Source organism: Canis lupus, chromosome 11 (genome assembly GCF_003254725.2).
Source record: "Canis lupus dingo isolate Sandy chromosome 11, ASM325472v2, whole genome shotgun sequence".
Classification (NCBI taxonomy): Eukaryota; Metazoa; Chordata; class Mammalia; order Carnivora; family Canidae; genus Canis; species Canis lupus.
In genome coordinates this window covers 68,645,206-68,660,356 of record NC_064253.1, presented here as the reverse complement: position 1 = coordinate 68,660,356, position 15,151 = coordinate 68,645,206, and the positions used below count along the sequence as shown (strand labels likewise).

At 48.1% G+C, this 15,151-nt stretch overlaps 1 protein-coding gene across 18 annotated transcripts in view; it reads left to right on the top strand.

Moving 5' to 3' along the window:
* The window catches only part of TNC (tenascin C), a 92,217-nt gene that overhangs the window by 25,514 nt on the left and 51,552 nt on the right, over window positions 1-15,151 (top strand). For all 18 annotated transcript variants that reach the window (XM_025432172.3, XM_035696776.2, XM_025432175.3 and 15 more), the window contains exons 2-7: window positions 2,618-3,209; window positions 5,809-7,218; window positions 8,437-8,700; window positions 9,713-9,828; window positions 10,554-10,710; window positions 14,155-14,424. In XM_025432172.3, the coding sequence (XP_025287957.1) occupies window positions 2,753-3,209; window positions 5,809-7,218; window positions 8,437-8,700; window positions 9,713-9,828; window positions 10,554-10,710; window positions 14,155-14,424 (2,674 nt within the window). In that variant the 5' untranslated portion in view covers window positions 2,618-2,752. The remainder of the gene's footprint in view (window positions 1-2,617; window positions 3,210-5,808; window positions 7,219-8,436; window positions 8,701-9,712; window positions 9,829-10,553; window positions 10,711-14,154; window positions 14,425-15,151) is intronic.

The window sequence follows — 15,151 nt, the reverse complement described above, 5'->3', positions numbered from 1 at the left end:
ATATTTGTCCAGTAAACAAATAAGATGGGCTATGCTGTTTTAAAAGAAAAGAACTTGCCAAGTTTCTCTTCATAATAATTTTTATTCAATGGGCTGGCCTACATCACAGATACACACATTCTTATTTAGGAAACTAATTTGAATAAGAAAGCATACTCAAAAGAAGTGTTTGTTTCCTTTTCTTGCTGCTGTTGTTTTGGGGTTTTGTTTGTTTTTGCCTAACCAGGGAGCGGATGCCCTAAGTAGATGTTACATGGATAGCTGGTAAAAATATCAAGTATGAATATAATTAGGATGTGATGAGGATGTGTGGATAGGAAGTTCTTGATTAAATGCATAGCCGGTGCGTTCTAAGTCCCCAGATCCCTGCTCAGTCCTACAGAAATGCTTCTCGGTTCTGTTTTCCCTGCCATAATCCCTCTCCAGAGTTCACAAAGACGTTCTGTTGTTGTGCAGGAGGCAATCACATGGATCATGTTGATGCATTCTATCATTGGAATAAGATCTTTCTGGAAAAAAAGAAAAAGTTAAAGAACCTCTATAGGGTACTCATTCCAAACACTGCATCTAATTGACATATGTAGCTAATTCTGAATGAGCAAGTGTAAAAATAATAGCATGGGCATAGAAAAATGCCAATTTGGGAAATGATTGATTAAAAACTGAATATGGGGGGATCCGTGGGTGGCTAAGCAGTTCAGCGCCTGCCTTTGGCCCAGGGTGTGATCCTGGAGTCCTGGGATCAAGTCTCGTGTTGGGCTCCCTGCATGGAGCCTGCTTCTCCCTTTGCCTGTGTCTCTGCCTCTCTCTCTCTCTCTCTCTCTATCTGTGTCTCTCATGAATAAATAAATAAAATCTTAAAAAAAAAAGGAGTATGAATGATTTCATTTCCTGTATATATCGTTCTCACATGCATCCAGAGCATCTTTAGGTCAATATTATAACCACCTAAGGTTTAACCATGTCTTCCTATCTACCCAATAATTTCTCAACCACTTTTGACAACAGCCCTTTCCTCTGCTACCCTGATTGTCCATACCAATAAATAGTCATAAGACAGATGAATAAGGCTATTTAGTGAAGTCAGTACTGCCTCACAGTAGCATAATCTCCTCCATACTTTGTTGGCATCTAACCTTTCACTCTTTAAGGCTCAGTTTAAATTCTGTCCTTCCTGACCACCATTATTTTGACAATTCTTTTCATTTTTATCCCAAATTCCATAACCAGCTGTACTCTATACCACAAAATCAGCAATTTGCATTCCATCCTGCTTAGTTCCTTAAGTACTGAATGTGTGATTCCATTTTATTTATAAGTCTATTGTTAAGGCCTCTGAGGGTAGGCACTTGGTCTTATGTTTATTTCAGCCCCCACAGAGCTCTGATTATTGCGGAAAAATCAGTGTATTAGTCTGTTTGTGCTATTATAACAAACATACCACAGACTCTTATTTTGGCTTGAACAACAACAATTTATTTTTGCATGTTCTACAGGATAGAAGTCCCAAATCAAGTGCTGGGAAATTCAGTTCTGGTGAGGCCTCTCTTCTTGGCTTGCAGATGGCTGCCCTCTTACTGTGTCCTCATATGACCTTTCCTTCATGCACAAGCAGAGAGAGAGAGAGAGAGAAAGAGGGAGATTTCTGTCATGGGGTGACTGTTCCCCTCCTAACAAGGACACTGGCACTAACAGATTAAGGACCCACCCTTATGACCTCACTTAAACTTAAATACCTCTCTACAGGCCTTATCACCAGATATAGTCACATGAGAGCTTAGGGCTTTAATATATGAATGTGGGGGGAGGAGAGGACAGGATTTAGTCCATAACACGCAGTGAGAATTGTAGAAGTACTTGGAGATCGGAGAACACACCAGAGAGGCTCACGGACATTCTTTCTGAGCCATCTCTTACCCTCCATCATAGTTGGGACTACTGGTTTAGAAACCTTCTATCAGATTTTCCGAAAAAACCTGACTTTTTAAGGTTTTAGAAATAAAGCAGGGAGAAGGGAAACCGAGGCTCAAAGAGGTAGAGTACTAGTCCAACGGCCACCTAACAGTTAAGGAGCTGGGCTGGAATCAAAGTTCACCGTGCCTTCTAAGCATGTTCATCATTTGAGGCTCTGCCTCCCAGTGCAGAGAGAGGAACCACCTGAACATCTATTGTGCCTACAGCCTCATATCACTACAGTGACTCACTCAGTGGGCTCACCCAGTAAATACTGAAGGGATTCATAAATACAGGAAAGATTTCTACTTAGTCTTTACTCCTATCATTTTAACCCCAACATTAGTCGTTCATTGTATGGAAAGAGAAATAGGAGAAAGAAAAGCTATATGTCTTAGACCTAGAGCTGAGATCCAAATCCAGGTCTGGTCTGTACTATTCCAAAGTTTTGCCCCTTTCTCTATTCCCTGCTGTCTCCGTGTACTTCTGGAAAGTGAAAAGTGAGTGAAATCATCCCTTGGAGATGGTAATATTCTTTTAGAGACCAGTTTGCATCAACACCCCAGGGATGGAACATCAGAATTCCCTGGGAATTACAATACTCAGTAGATTCCATGAGCATTAGATACTAACAAGCGTGTTGTTTTCCCTCACCTTCTTGTAGAGGGGAGTTCTTCAAGAAGAGCACGAACAAGCTGATCGGGATTCTACTCTGTGCTTCCACGTCGCCACATCTGCCTGAGACTGAGACACCCCAGGATCAAGAACGCAGAAACCCCCAGCCAAACCCACCTCCACCATGGGGGCTGCGACTCGGCTGTTGGCGGGCATCCTCCTAGCTTTGCTCACCCTCACAACCGAAGGTGGGGTCCTCAAGAAAGTCATCCGGCACAAGCGAGAGAGTGGAGTGAATGTCACTCTGTCCGAGGAACACCAGCCAGTGGTGTTTAACCACGTCTACAACATCAAGCTGCCCGTAGGTTCCCAGTGCTCGGTGGACCTGGAGTCAGCCAGTGGGGAGAAAGAGCTGGCCCCACCTTCAGAGCCCAGCGAGAGCTTCCAGGAGCACACGGTCGACGGGGAAAACCAAATTGTCTTCACACACCGCATCAACATCCCCCGCCGGGCCTGTGGTTGCGCGGCAGCTCCTGATGTCAAGGAGCTTCTGAGCAGATTGGAGGAGCTGGAGAATCTTGTGTCTTCCCTGCGGGAGCAGTGCACCACGGGAGCTGGCTGCTGTCTCCAGCCTGCCGAAGGTACACCCAGCCCCTCACTGCCCAGATGGGAGAAGTGATGAGCATGGCCAGATCTGTCACTTTGATTCCAAAGCACCTTCCCTGGGGACTGGCCTCACAAAGTGTTCATTGAGAAGAGATTATATGGTCAGATAAATGTGGGGAATGTAACCATCTCCACTCTGCTCTTAGAGAGCCTTGATGACAAATGCTTCTCAGAGGAGTTTCTAGGCCCCTGAGAAGTCTTGCTCGGAAAAACCTTGTTTCACTTTAATGACCGGTTTCTAACACCTATTTGACCATGAGATCTACACATTCTCTATCCCAAAACCTATAAGCACATTATGAAATTCCTGACCCCAGATCACTCTCTGAAAAGTGCTCGTCTATGGCCCTATCACCTCATTGTCCCAGCAGGAAAACTAAGGCCCAGAAGGAGGGTAGGATGCCTCATGGTCCTGCCACAAGTGGCCGAGTTAGGACTTGAACCACAACCACAATCTCCCACACCCTGGTGTTCGCACAAAGACACAGCGCTGCCTGTGGTCATGCAAAGTCTGGAAACTGGAAAAATGTTCCAGTTTAAAGGCACCAACAACCACGATCACAATATGCATTGAGCCCTCTTTGTGCATCAGGTGCTGTCATTCTTTACCTCATTGAACCCTTCCAACAACCCTTTGAGATAAGGTTGAATACTCCCATTCCACAGATCTAACAGCTGAGACTCAAAGAAGTTAACCAACTGACACATCATGACAACCAGGGTAATGAGAGAGAGGAACTCTGAATGCACCGGAGCTCACGCACCGCACCCCCCTCTCCCCCACCATTGGGTCCTTTTTTCAGAGATTTTGACACTTTAGAATTATCTTCATCTTCACTGCCTAGAGTTAGGGCTATGGGAGTTTTGTCAGCTTCAAATCAGAGCTGAACATCTTTATTTCTGCCACCCTGAAAAAATGACCAGAAAGCACTTTGATAAGTTCCTTCAAGAGTGGACCTAGTCCCTGTAAGCGGAGGGGACTATAGGACATGCTCTAAGTTTCCAGGGGAGGGGGGAAAATGTTTCTTTAGGCACAGATTACTTTATCTTCCACTTTCATCATCTGCCTGGCAAAAAGCAGATGAAGTTACACAATACGATGAACGCTAAAGAAGGGGTTGAAGTCATCGTCTAGTGTGGTGCTGCCCAATAGGAATATAACGTGAGCCAGATATGTATTCCTGACTTTTCCCAGTCTTCACATTAAAGAAATTAAAAAAGGAACAGGTGAAAATAGTTTTTAATCAACTATTTTATTTAGCTGAGTGTAACCAAATCATCCAATTTTCCTCCTGGAATCAACACAAAAATTGTTAATGGCCATTTTGCATTCCCTTCTTTAAACTAAGTCTTTGAAATGCCGTATGTATTACCATGTGTAGCAAATCTCAGTTCAGACTAGCCACGATCCAGTTTTTTCCTACTAGCCTCATGTGTCCAGCGGCTCCCCTGCATGAAAACGTATGTTTAGATTCTCACCTTTCAAACTATTTGTTCTAATGGCCTTCTTCCCTGCTGTGAGGAAGGAGAAAAAACATATTAATGCGACTGTATTTGGGTGCAGAGAAAATGGAGTGAGCTTTGTTTCCTCTCCTTGGCTCCATGGAGACTACACCAGTCACTCCTGCAAGCTGAGCCAAGACATTATGTAGACTTCAAAGAGCTGGAGTCATGTCAACCCTGACCATGTCTTTCTCAGATTAACCCACCACTGCAGCCTTCGGGATGAGGAGGAAAAAAGATAGATAGACGCACAGGAGTGCTATGGGGGCAGAGCCACATTGAGAGTCCTAGAGACAGAATGAGAAAGCCATTCATTCCTGAACAGCCTCATTTCAGTTACGGAAAATTAGAAAGTTTGGTCACGTCATAAACCCACATACTGACTTGAGTCAGCCCCCCCCCCAAAAAAAATAAATCCAACTCTGCAAGAGAAAATCACAATGAGAACAACAGTAGGTCTGTGGTGTCCTCGCTTAACCCTGATACACCGCAGGGAACTAGGCTATTGGTCCCACTTGACCGATGAAGAAGCTGATCTCCAGAGCATCTAACTCCCTTTCCAAATGCAGCACAGCTCCTGAGCCAGATCAGAATTGAGCTCAGATCAACAAATATTTCTTGTGTGAAACAATTGTTCTCTTAATGTGTCTGACCTTGGCTAGGTGCAGGAGAAATCACAGAGCCCAGCATAACACATTCCACGAGGCAATGATTTGTGATCCCTGGGGTCATGGGAATACTTGAAAATTTGATAAAAACTATGGATCCCCTCCAGGGCTGGGGGTAGAGGGGTGCAGACACACACACACACACACACACACACACACACACACACAGAGCTACACACATAAGTACACAATCTTTGCATGAGTGTGCAGGTGAAGAATTCGTATCTCCACTAGTCAGATGTCTGTTCCCACCCATCCGCGCACAAGGCAACCAGTTTTCGAGCCACATAGAAACCTGAGGGTGCCACCGCCTTCTGGCTGAATTTGAATCTGGGTCTGGCAGGCAGTGCCAGGGAAAGCCGCAGCTTCTGCTCAGCTGCCCGCCTCTGCTCTGTCGTTGCAGGCCGCCTGGACACCAGGCCCTTGTGCAGCGGCCGCGGAAACTTCAGCACGGAAGGCTGTGGCTGTGTGTGTGAGCCGGGCTGGAAAGGCCCCAACTGCTCGGAGCCTGAATGTCCCGGCAACTGTCACCTGCGAGGCCAGTGCCTGGACGGCCAGTGCGTCTGCGACGAGGGTTTCACGGGGGAGGACTGCAGCCAGCTGGCCTGTCCCAGCGACTGCAACGACCAGGGCAAGTGCGTGAGCGGGGTCTGCGTGTGTTTCGAAGGGTACACGGGCGCCGACTGCGGCGACGAGGTGTGCCCGGTGCCCTGCAACGAGGAGCACGGCAGGTGCGTGGAGGGCCGCTGCGTGTGCCAGGACGGCTTCGCGGGCGAGGACTGCAGCGAGCCCCTGTGCCTCAACAGCTGCCACAACCGCGGGCGGTGCGTGGAGAACGAGTGCGTGTGTGACGAGGGCTTCACGGGCGAGGACTGCAGCGAGCTCATCTGCCCCAACGACTGCTTCGACCGCGGCCGCTGCGTCAACGGCACCTGCTACTGCGAGCAGGGCTTCTCGGGCGAGGACTGCGGCCAGCTCAGCTGCCCCAACGCCTGCACGGGCCGCGGCCGCTGCGAGCAGGGCCAGTGCGTGTGTGAGCCGGGCTTCGCCGGGCCCGACTGCAGCGACAGGAGCTGCCCCAACGACTGCCACCACCGCGGCCGCTGCGTGCACGGCAGGTGCGAGTGTGACGCCGGCTTCGGCGGGCCCGACTGCGGCCAGCTCCAGTGTCCCAGGGGCTGCAGCGGCCACGGCCACTGTGTCAACGGGCAGTGCGTGTGCGACGAGGGCCACACCGGGGAGGACTGCGGCCAGCTGCGGTGCCCCAACGACTGTCACAGCCGCGGCCGCTGCGTGCAGGGCCAGTGCGTGTGCGAGCCGGGCTTCCAGGGCTACGACTGCAGCGACATGAGCTGCCCCAACGACTGCCACCAGCACGGCCGCTGCGTGAACGGCATGTGTGTCTGCGACGACGGCTACACCGGGGAGGACTGCCGCGACCTGCGGTGCCCCAGGGACTGCAGCGACCGGGGCCGCTGCGTGGCCGGGCGGTGCGAGTGTGAGCACGGCTTCACGGGCCCCGACTGCGCCGACCTCGCGTGCCCCGCGGACTGCCACGGCCAGGGCCGCTGTGTGAACGGGCAGTGTGTGTGCCACGAGGGCTTCACGGGCGCCACGTGCCAGGAGCGGAGGTGCCCCGGCGACTGTCAGGGCCGGGGCCGCTGCGAGGACGGTCGGTGCACCTGCCAGGAGGGCTTCACGGGCCCGGACTGCGGGCAGCGCTCGTGCCCCAACGGCTGCAGCGGCTGGGGGCAGTGCGTGGAGGGCCGCTGCGTGTGCAGCGAGGGCCACGCCGGGGAGGACTGCTCCCAGGGTGAGTTGCTGCAGGAGCCCGTCCCGGGGCGGCCTGCACAGCCGCAGCGCATGACGCGCGCACGGGCCACCTGTCACTGGGCCACCCACCGGAGGGCTCGGAGGCTCAGGGCGGTCCTGGAACTGTCCCAAGGCCACCCCTAGCTCATGCACCTCGGAGCTGCTGTCCGAGTCTACCCCCTTGGTCTACACCAAGTGTAATCCCCGGGGCCCTGTGGTGAGGGAGATGAAAGGAAAACAGCCGTTTTGCTAGACGTGAGCCTTCTGTCCTACTCCCCACTGACACCGAACCCCAAAGAACCTGAATCCCTCTGTCTGAATAGAAGCAGAAATTCAGCACAATTTGAACAGACAGTGAGATTACGTAAAACCGTTTTAAACGCACACCCAGCTAGAGAATAAAGGCCAGTGAATCACTTAGGAGGCAGGGAGGTCGTGACTAACTCTTAACTCAGTTTTTCATGACTATATTTGACCCCAGGGATTGCGGGCTCCTGAAAGGAGCGCTATCCAGACAGCCCAAGGCGCAGTATACAGTAAGCGCTCACTAATCCCGGTTTGAGTGAAAATACAGCAAAGAATGACACTGCGGGCGTTGGGTGAGAGTCTTGTTTGTGGTCCTCTCACCCACCCACACCATACCTGCTGTAATAGAGAATTTCCGCCCTGACTAAAGTGTGGTTGAAATGAATAAATAAATGTGGCTAATGTGCCCAAGGCAGGGAAGCCTAGCTGGGAGGAGCGCCAGGCTAGCGGGGAGGAGGTGTGAGTCCCAAAGTTGATGAGATGAGCAAAGCTAGGCAAGTCCCTCGGCCTCGCTCACATCTAGGAAATGAAAGAATTGGACCAAATCAGCCCCAGGTCCCCTTCCAGCACATGAGGGGTGACCTTGAGTTCAGAGCAGGGAGCTGCACTCAGGCGGCCTGAAGCTGAGCTGAGGTCCAGAGAGTAGAAAACTCAGAGGGGCCAGGTCACGAGGAAAGCTGAAGGCCGCACTGCGGACTCAGGACTTGAGCCCGAAGGCCACCAAAGCTTTTCAGGTCGGGTCACAGCAGGAGGTCCTTGGTGAGTTTTTCATTTTAGGGAATGGGAGCTGGATTGTAGGGCTCTGTGATAGACAGTGGAAGGGACAAGTGAAGGGAAACAAACCGACAGCGAATTTTATAGGGGACCCGACTGACCCCGCCTGACCCCAGCCGTCCTTTCGTATTCCTGCCAGTGTCCCCTCCGAAAGACCTCATCGTGACAGAGGTGACGGAAGAGACCGTAAACCTGGCCTGGGACAACGAGATGCGGGTCACGGAGTACCTCGTCACCTACACACCCACCCATGAGGACGGCCTGGAGATGCAGTTCCGCGTGCCCGGGGACCAGACATCCACCACCATCCGGGAGCTGGAGCCCGGCGTGGAGTACTTCATCCGCGTGTTCGCCATCCTGGAAAACAAGAAGAGCATTCCCGTCAGCGCCCGAGTGGCCACTTGTGAGTGCGCAGAAGGCTCCCCCAGCCTCCACAGCCTCTATTGCCCTTGGTTTGCCCAGGACACGACCCACCCCCGTGACTTACTGCTTCACCTTTGCCCCCATAGCTGCCCCGCTGTCCTTCCATCGTTGCACCGATGAGGACCCTGGCATCCAGTCCAGCCCATTGAAACCTCCTTTAATGCAACCCCTCATCTACTACTTCATTCAACTCACAATAACCCTGTGAGATCAGGACAATTATTAACCCATTTTACAGATGAGAAAGCTGAGGCTGAAAGGTCAGCATCGCATCCCAAAATCAGACTGTTAATAAGTGCTGGAAGTAGGATTTCATCCCTGGCGGTCTGGTTGCAGGTTTATGCTCTTAACCACTCTACCACGACCTTTCTAGGGCGCTCATTGTTCACATATCAAAAATAAATAAATAAAAAATAAAACAAAGAGTAGAAACATTAGGGTTCCAGTTACTCCTTTAAGAATCCAACTTCAGTACAATTAGCCTCACACCTAAAGAGCAAGTTGTGGCTAGAAACTGGTCCTTATTTTTGCTTAGTAAATATACCACGGGCCGCCACGTATCGAACGTATGCTGTGGGCCAGGAACCATGCCCAGCGGTCTACAGGCAGCACATCGCTGAGTCTTCTTTACATTCCCTTATGTACCTCTTCCTCCTGAGCAAAGAAGCTGAGGCTTGGGCGCTTCGTGCAACTTGTCCCTGCACACAAAACTTGCAGTGGCGGAGCTTAGATTCGAGCCCAAGTCTGGCTGATTCCAAACCCTGTGTTCACATGGCTTAACCCTGTGAAACAGCCAGTATTTACCCATATGGTGGGTCCTAATGCTAATTTTCATACTGCCCGGCGGTAAACAGCATCCCGGATGTGGTCAGAAATAGAATCCGGCTCTGACAGGGCTGGGGCACCCACCAGTGGGGCTTGGGGGAATCATCACTCTGTCACCACCACCACCCCAAATATGCAGCCATCCTTCCCTCTGTTCTTCCTGACAGACTTACCGGCACCTGAAGGCCTAAAGTTCAAGTCCATCAAGGAGACATCTGTGGAAGTGGAGTGGGATCCTCTGGACATTGCTTTTGAAACCTGGGAGATCATCTTCCGGAATATGGTAAGGAGCACAGAGGAGCAGGCATATTTGGCCTCGAGGATCTGAAAGACGGTCCCAGGGCTCTACAGACTCATATTGGCTTTATTTCCCTAGCTTCTGGGGGAGGACAGGGCTGTGGTTAGCCCCCGCATGTTTTCCCCTATATCTAAGGGGTTTCAAGAAGTCGGTAAGCGTAGCCCTGAGGGCTGTGAACTCAAGTAGATGTTAAGCCATCTCTGGGTCCCCTCTGCTCCTCATATTCTGGCAAATTTCTACTCAGACACAAAGAAGAGGAAAAATGACCTCTGTCTCCCGATGCCCCAGGCATATCTGAGGTTGAGCATCCTTTCTGTCTGGGCCTTAAAGCACAGAAGAGGCGGGGAATCAGGTTCCTGAGACCAAGCCCGGCCACTAACTCACTGGGTGCCTATGGGACAACCAGCCAACTTCTCTGATGCTTGCTTCTCGGTCTGTCATGGGAAAGATGGAATCTGTGGCTCTAGAGCTACTTTGGCTCTCACATTCTGTCCCTTGGCTGAAATGTCACAGGAGTGAGTAGAGAGGTTAGCAAGAGAGACACGTCAACTCGAGAAGTGTCCTTATCATCTGTGTGTCCCCAGTACCTGCCACGCTGATCGGCAGCCCAGTGAGAGTTTAGCGAAGAAGTGGATGTGGAAGGAATGAGTCACAGAGAAGAAGAGGTTGGCACCTCCTTTAGGTCTTACCAAGGTCCTCCTGTCTTCCAGAATAAAGAAGATGAGGGAGAGATCACCAAAAGTCTGAGGAGGCCAGAGACCACATACCGGCAGACTGGCCTGGCGCCCGGGCAAGAGTATGAGATCTCTCTGCACATCGTGAAGAATAATACCCGGGGCCCAGGCCTGAAGAGGGTGACCACAACCCGTGAGTACCACCTTTAGTAGCGTAGACACTGTGACATAGCTGACTGTCCCCCTTAGTGCCTCCGCTCGATAGCATTTCCTCTTACATAGCTTCTGCATCGACCAGATTTTGCTACGTAAAAAAAAAAAAAAAAAAAAAAAAAAAAAAAAAAAAACAAGCTTAAAACAATGATTCTGCACATTGGTGATTTGGGGTTGGGCTCTGCTGGGCAACTCTGTTTGAGACCATGTTTTGCATGCTCGCTTATGCATCTGTGGGGGCTGGGGGCTGGTCGGCCCTGGGTGGCCTCAACCAGGATGTGCCTTTCTGCTCTCTCAGCCTCCAGCCTGCTAACCTGGGCCTGCTCACGTGACACTGTATCACTCTGTCAAAGCAAATCTCAAGGCCAGTCCAGACTTAAGGGGTGGGGAAACAGACCCATCCCTTGATGAAAGGAGCCTCAAAGCGATTTCAAAGGGGGCACAGGTATAGGAAGACAGATAAGAGAGACCACGGTAAATAACCCACCACATCATCTAATACTCCAGTCCTGTGAAAGAGGTAGGACACATATTATAGCTGCTACTTTTCAAGAGTAGAAACTGAGACTTTGGGAACCTAAATCACTCTAACAAAGACCACATGGTTAACAACGGGCCGCCACGAGGCCACAATTGTCAGTGAGGATCTAGTTTTATGACTTTCACCTCAGTTACCACTGGCATTGACTAGGAGCTGGTCTATGAAGAGTGTCCATCCCGTATCTCCAGTAGAAACTTAAGTGTCACTCAATAATAAAGATGTCAGAACTTCTTGGAGGTAGATCAGAATTCGGCACTACTAGATCCCTTGGTGGGGGGGCGGGGGGGAAGAAAGTCTGAATTTGGAATCATTCTACCAAGAAGCAAAATCATGAACATCAATAAATAAATAAATTTATTTTGCACTGCCATTTGGGAAAACCTTTATCTCCTTCAGGATAGTGTATGTGCCAACTGTATAAGGAATTGATTCTTTTTGGCAAGAGTTGTTGGAAAAATTAAATCTGTTGACTAATGACAAGAAAGAACATCTTGCATTTAAATATTTGCACATTTTGCCTAGCTCAGAGCCAACTCCTAGATTGTCTCCTCTATAAGCAAGTGTTTTCCATCATTCTGACACCATCCCTCTGTGGTAGGTAGAGAGTGGTATCAACAGGAAAAAAATCATTAGATCACCAGAAAGGCATAGAAAAGACCCAGTAAATGCTTACCTGCTGTAGAGAAGGCACACCGAAACTACACACACACACACACACACACACACCACAAAAAAAAAAAAAAAAAAAACACCGTTTCTTTTATCTGCCTCTTTCTTTTTAGTCTAACTCCGGGGATTAGCTGCTTTATTCTTCTTGCAGGACAAACATCCCAACACCTGAAGTTCCATAATCACATAAATATCAACATTGAGAGGCAGACATTTATGTGTTCATTTTGCTGATAGCTGAACTTTATCCAGGTTTAAAGGTTAGCCTTAAAGTTTGGGTAACAAAGCATTTTTGGCTCCTCCTCTCTTCTTATCTGTATAAGACTGTATCATAACTGTTTCTGGCACCTGGATGCTTTTGAGAGTCCTTTAAAGGAGCAAGAGCATGGGCTGTGGACCCAAACAGAGCTGAGTGTGAATTCCAGCTTCATTGCTCACCATCACCTTGTGCAATTCTATTTCTTTAATCCTATGACCTACCATCAGGAAAATGGGTTTATAGTGTCCTTGTGGGGTCATCATGAGAGTTAAGACATACATGACAAAGCATTGTGCTTGACATGTAGTCAGCACACAGCAGTGCTAATCTCCTCTTATTCAAGGGTCTCAAGGGTCGCTGGGGGGGTGAGGGGGAACATCAGTGAGCATAACTCAATCCCAACTTCTTACAAAACAGCTGCTAAGGCTAGTAGCAGGCGTGGTTTGGGTGCTTGCTAGCATCTGTAAGAACACAGGACAGGCAGGTTCACTGTTGCATTGTAGTTTTGTTTTCATTGTGTATCTTGTGGGCTCATTGTCCATAAGCTGAGACTGATGCGCTAAACACTTAGAAGTCAAAAAATAGACTCTGCAGGTTTCTTATAATCAGATATGTCTTATCCCTTCTTCTCATTTTCCATATAACACTGCAGTTCCTTTCATCTGATATCTCCTCAACCAATGCTGAAAACACAAACTTAGCTATTTTTAAATTGAAGAAATAAAGAAACATTGACTAACTGCCTAAATATCTTAATTTTAGGCATTTACCAAATGCTTGGTCTGTTTTAATGTGTGCATTAAAATGGTTTATATACTTAGAAAAAAAGAATTAAGACATAAATGACAAAGTCTGACACTCTTCTGGGAATTAAAAGGGGTCAAAGACCCACTCTCTAAATAAATGAATTTAGATCCCTATCTAAATTGAATAATACAGCTTGAATAAACTATAGAGAAATATGTTACAAAAGAGTGAAAAAAAGTGCATGAGGATTCTCTTATTTTTAATTGTGCTAAGACTATTTAGAATGAGATTTACTCTCTTCATGACTGTTGTCAGCTGCAGACACTGTGTTGTCCAGCACATCTCTAGAACTTACCATACATAACTGAAACTTTATACTTCTTGGAGGAGGGTGTATGTGCTCCTCTGATTACAACAAGGGTCAAAGAGGACACGTAAGTGGGGTTTCGAGGGATGAATGGGAGATTTTTAGAGGGAGCAGGATCAATCTCAGGACGAAGACACAAAGGAACAGCAAGTGCAGAGGCCAAGAGGCTAGAAATAGCATGGCATGCCTGCCATCACAACACAACAACAGAACACACACAGTACAACACGACAACAGGAGGGTGGGTGGGGTGGGAGGAGGGCTGAGATGGAGGCACAAAGATAGCGAGACTTGGGACAGCGGTGACTTTCTGCCTGAATTCTTTCCTCATAAGTAACTTTCCACACCTGGCCAAGGCAGGGGTGGCCTCAATTTTGGGCTCCATAATTCTGATGGAGAAGTTACCAACCATCCAGGGAGTTTTGCCTAATTAAAAAGTCAGAGAGACTAAATCAATGTTTTTTTTGTTTTGTTTTGTTTTTTAAATGAAAAAGGCCCTTAGCATGTTTCTTCAACTCATGAGAACCGTAGTGATAATAATAACAGGGCAAGGTGCATTTATCATGTAACTGCCATGCTCCAGGCTCTGTGCTAGGTGCTTTGCAAGCATTATCTCCTTTAATGTTCAGTAAAACAAACCCTGCAAGGTGGTTGTCATCATCTTTCTCTATAGCTTGTCAAATGGGAAATCAAGACTCAGAAAGACAAAATAAGGTCAGTTGGTCAGTATACACTGAACTCTCCAGAAATGGAACTGGACGGTTGGTTGTAAGTCCCTCTCTGCTCAGTGCCTGACGCTGGCCCCAATCTCTGAAACTACTCTGTCATTTGCCTGTCACAGGCTTGGATGCCCCCAGCCAAATCGAGGTGAAAGATGTCACGGACACCACTGCTCTGATCACTTGGTTCAAGCCCCTGGCTGAGATTGACGGCATTGAACTCTCCTACGGAATCAAAGATGTGCCTGGTGACCGTACCACCATCGATCTCACACATGATGAGAACCAGTACTCCATTGGGAGCCTGAAGCCAGACACCGAGTATGAGGTGTCTCTCATCTCCCGTAGAGGTGACATGTCCAGCAACCCGGCCAAAGAGACCTTCACAACAGGTAACAGGCCTTCCCCTGTCAACAGCCATGAAAGAAAGGATTGTGTCTTCCAGGCTCCTTTGACAGTAGGAAAATAGAAAGGGAGATTTCATTCCTTTAAATGTTTATTTTAAAATATTGTAAGAGTTAGACTTTAAAGGAAAAAAACTATACCCACATAACCTTCTAAAAAAAAAAAACAGCAGACATAGAAGATGCTGGTCTCACAATCTCAGACCAAAAAAAGTGCTGATTAAAATAAAATTCAAATAAATATTTTCATAATGAAGTATAGTTTAATAAAGCATAGTGACAAAGACACCCATAACCTCTTAGCCTGTGGCATTCCTTTGAAAGTCCCAGAGTGTCAATCACTAATTCCATAAATATATTTTGGAGCTCAGAAAGCACCATATGAGTTATTAGAAATACAGTGATGGGCACAATAGACCAGTTCTTAACATTCACGGATCTTATTTATTTGTAAGTTTCTATGTAGTTTTTTTAAGCATAAAATCTGAGGAGCTTGTGAATGACTAGAGTATCACATACATCAATAATAGGGAAAGGTAAAAAAATAAAATGAAATCAAATAAAATAATGGGGAAAGGTGCCAATATGTAGTATTTATTTAGATCTGTGCATCAAGTATTTGTGTGGGTGGGGACGATTTTGTCATTTTGCTCCAATGGCAGGTGCCTTTCATGTCTCAGCTTGAATTGTCAGACTCCCAGTCTCCTGGGCACCT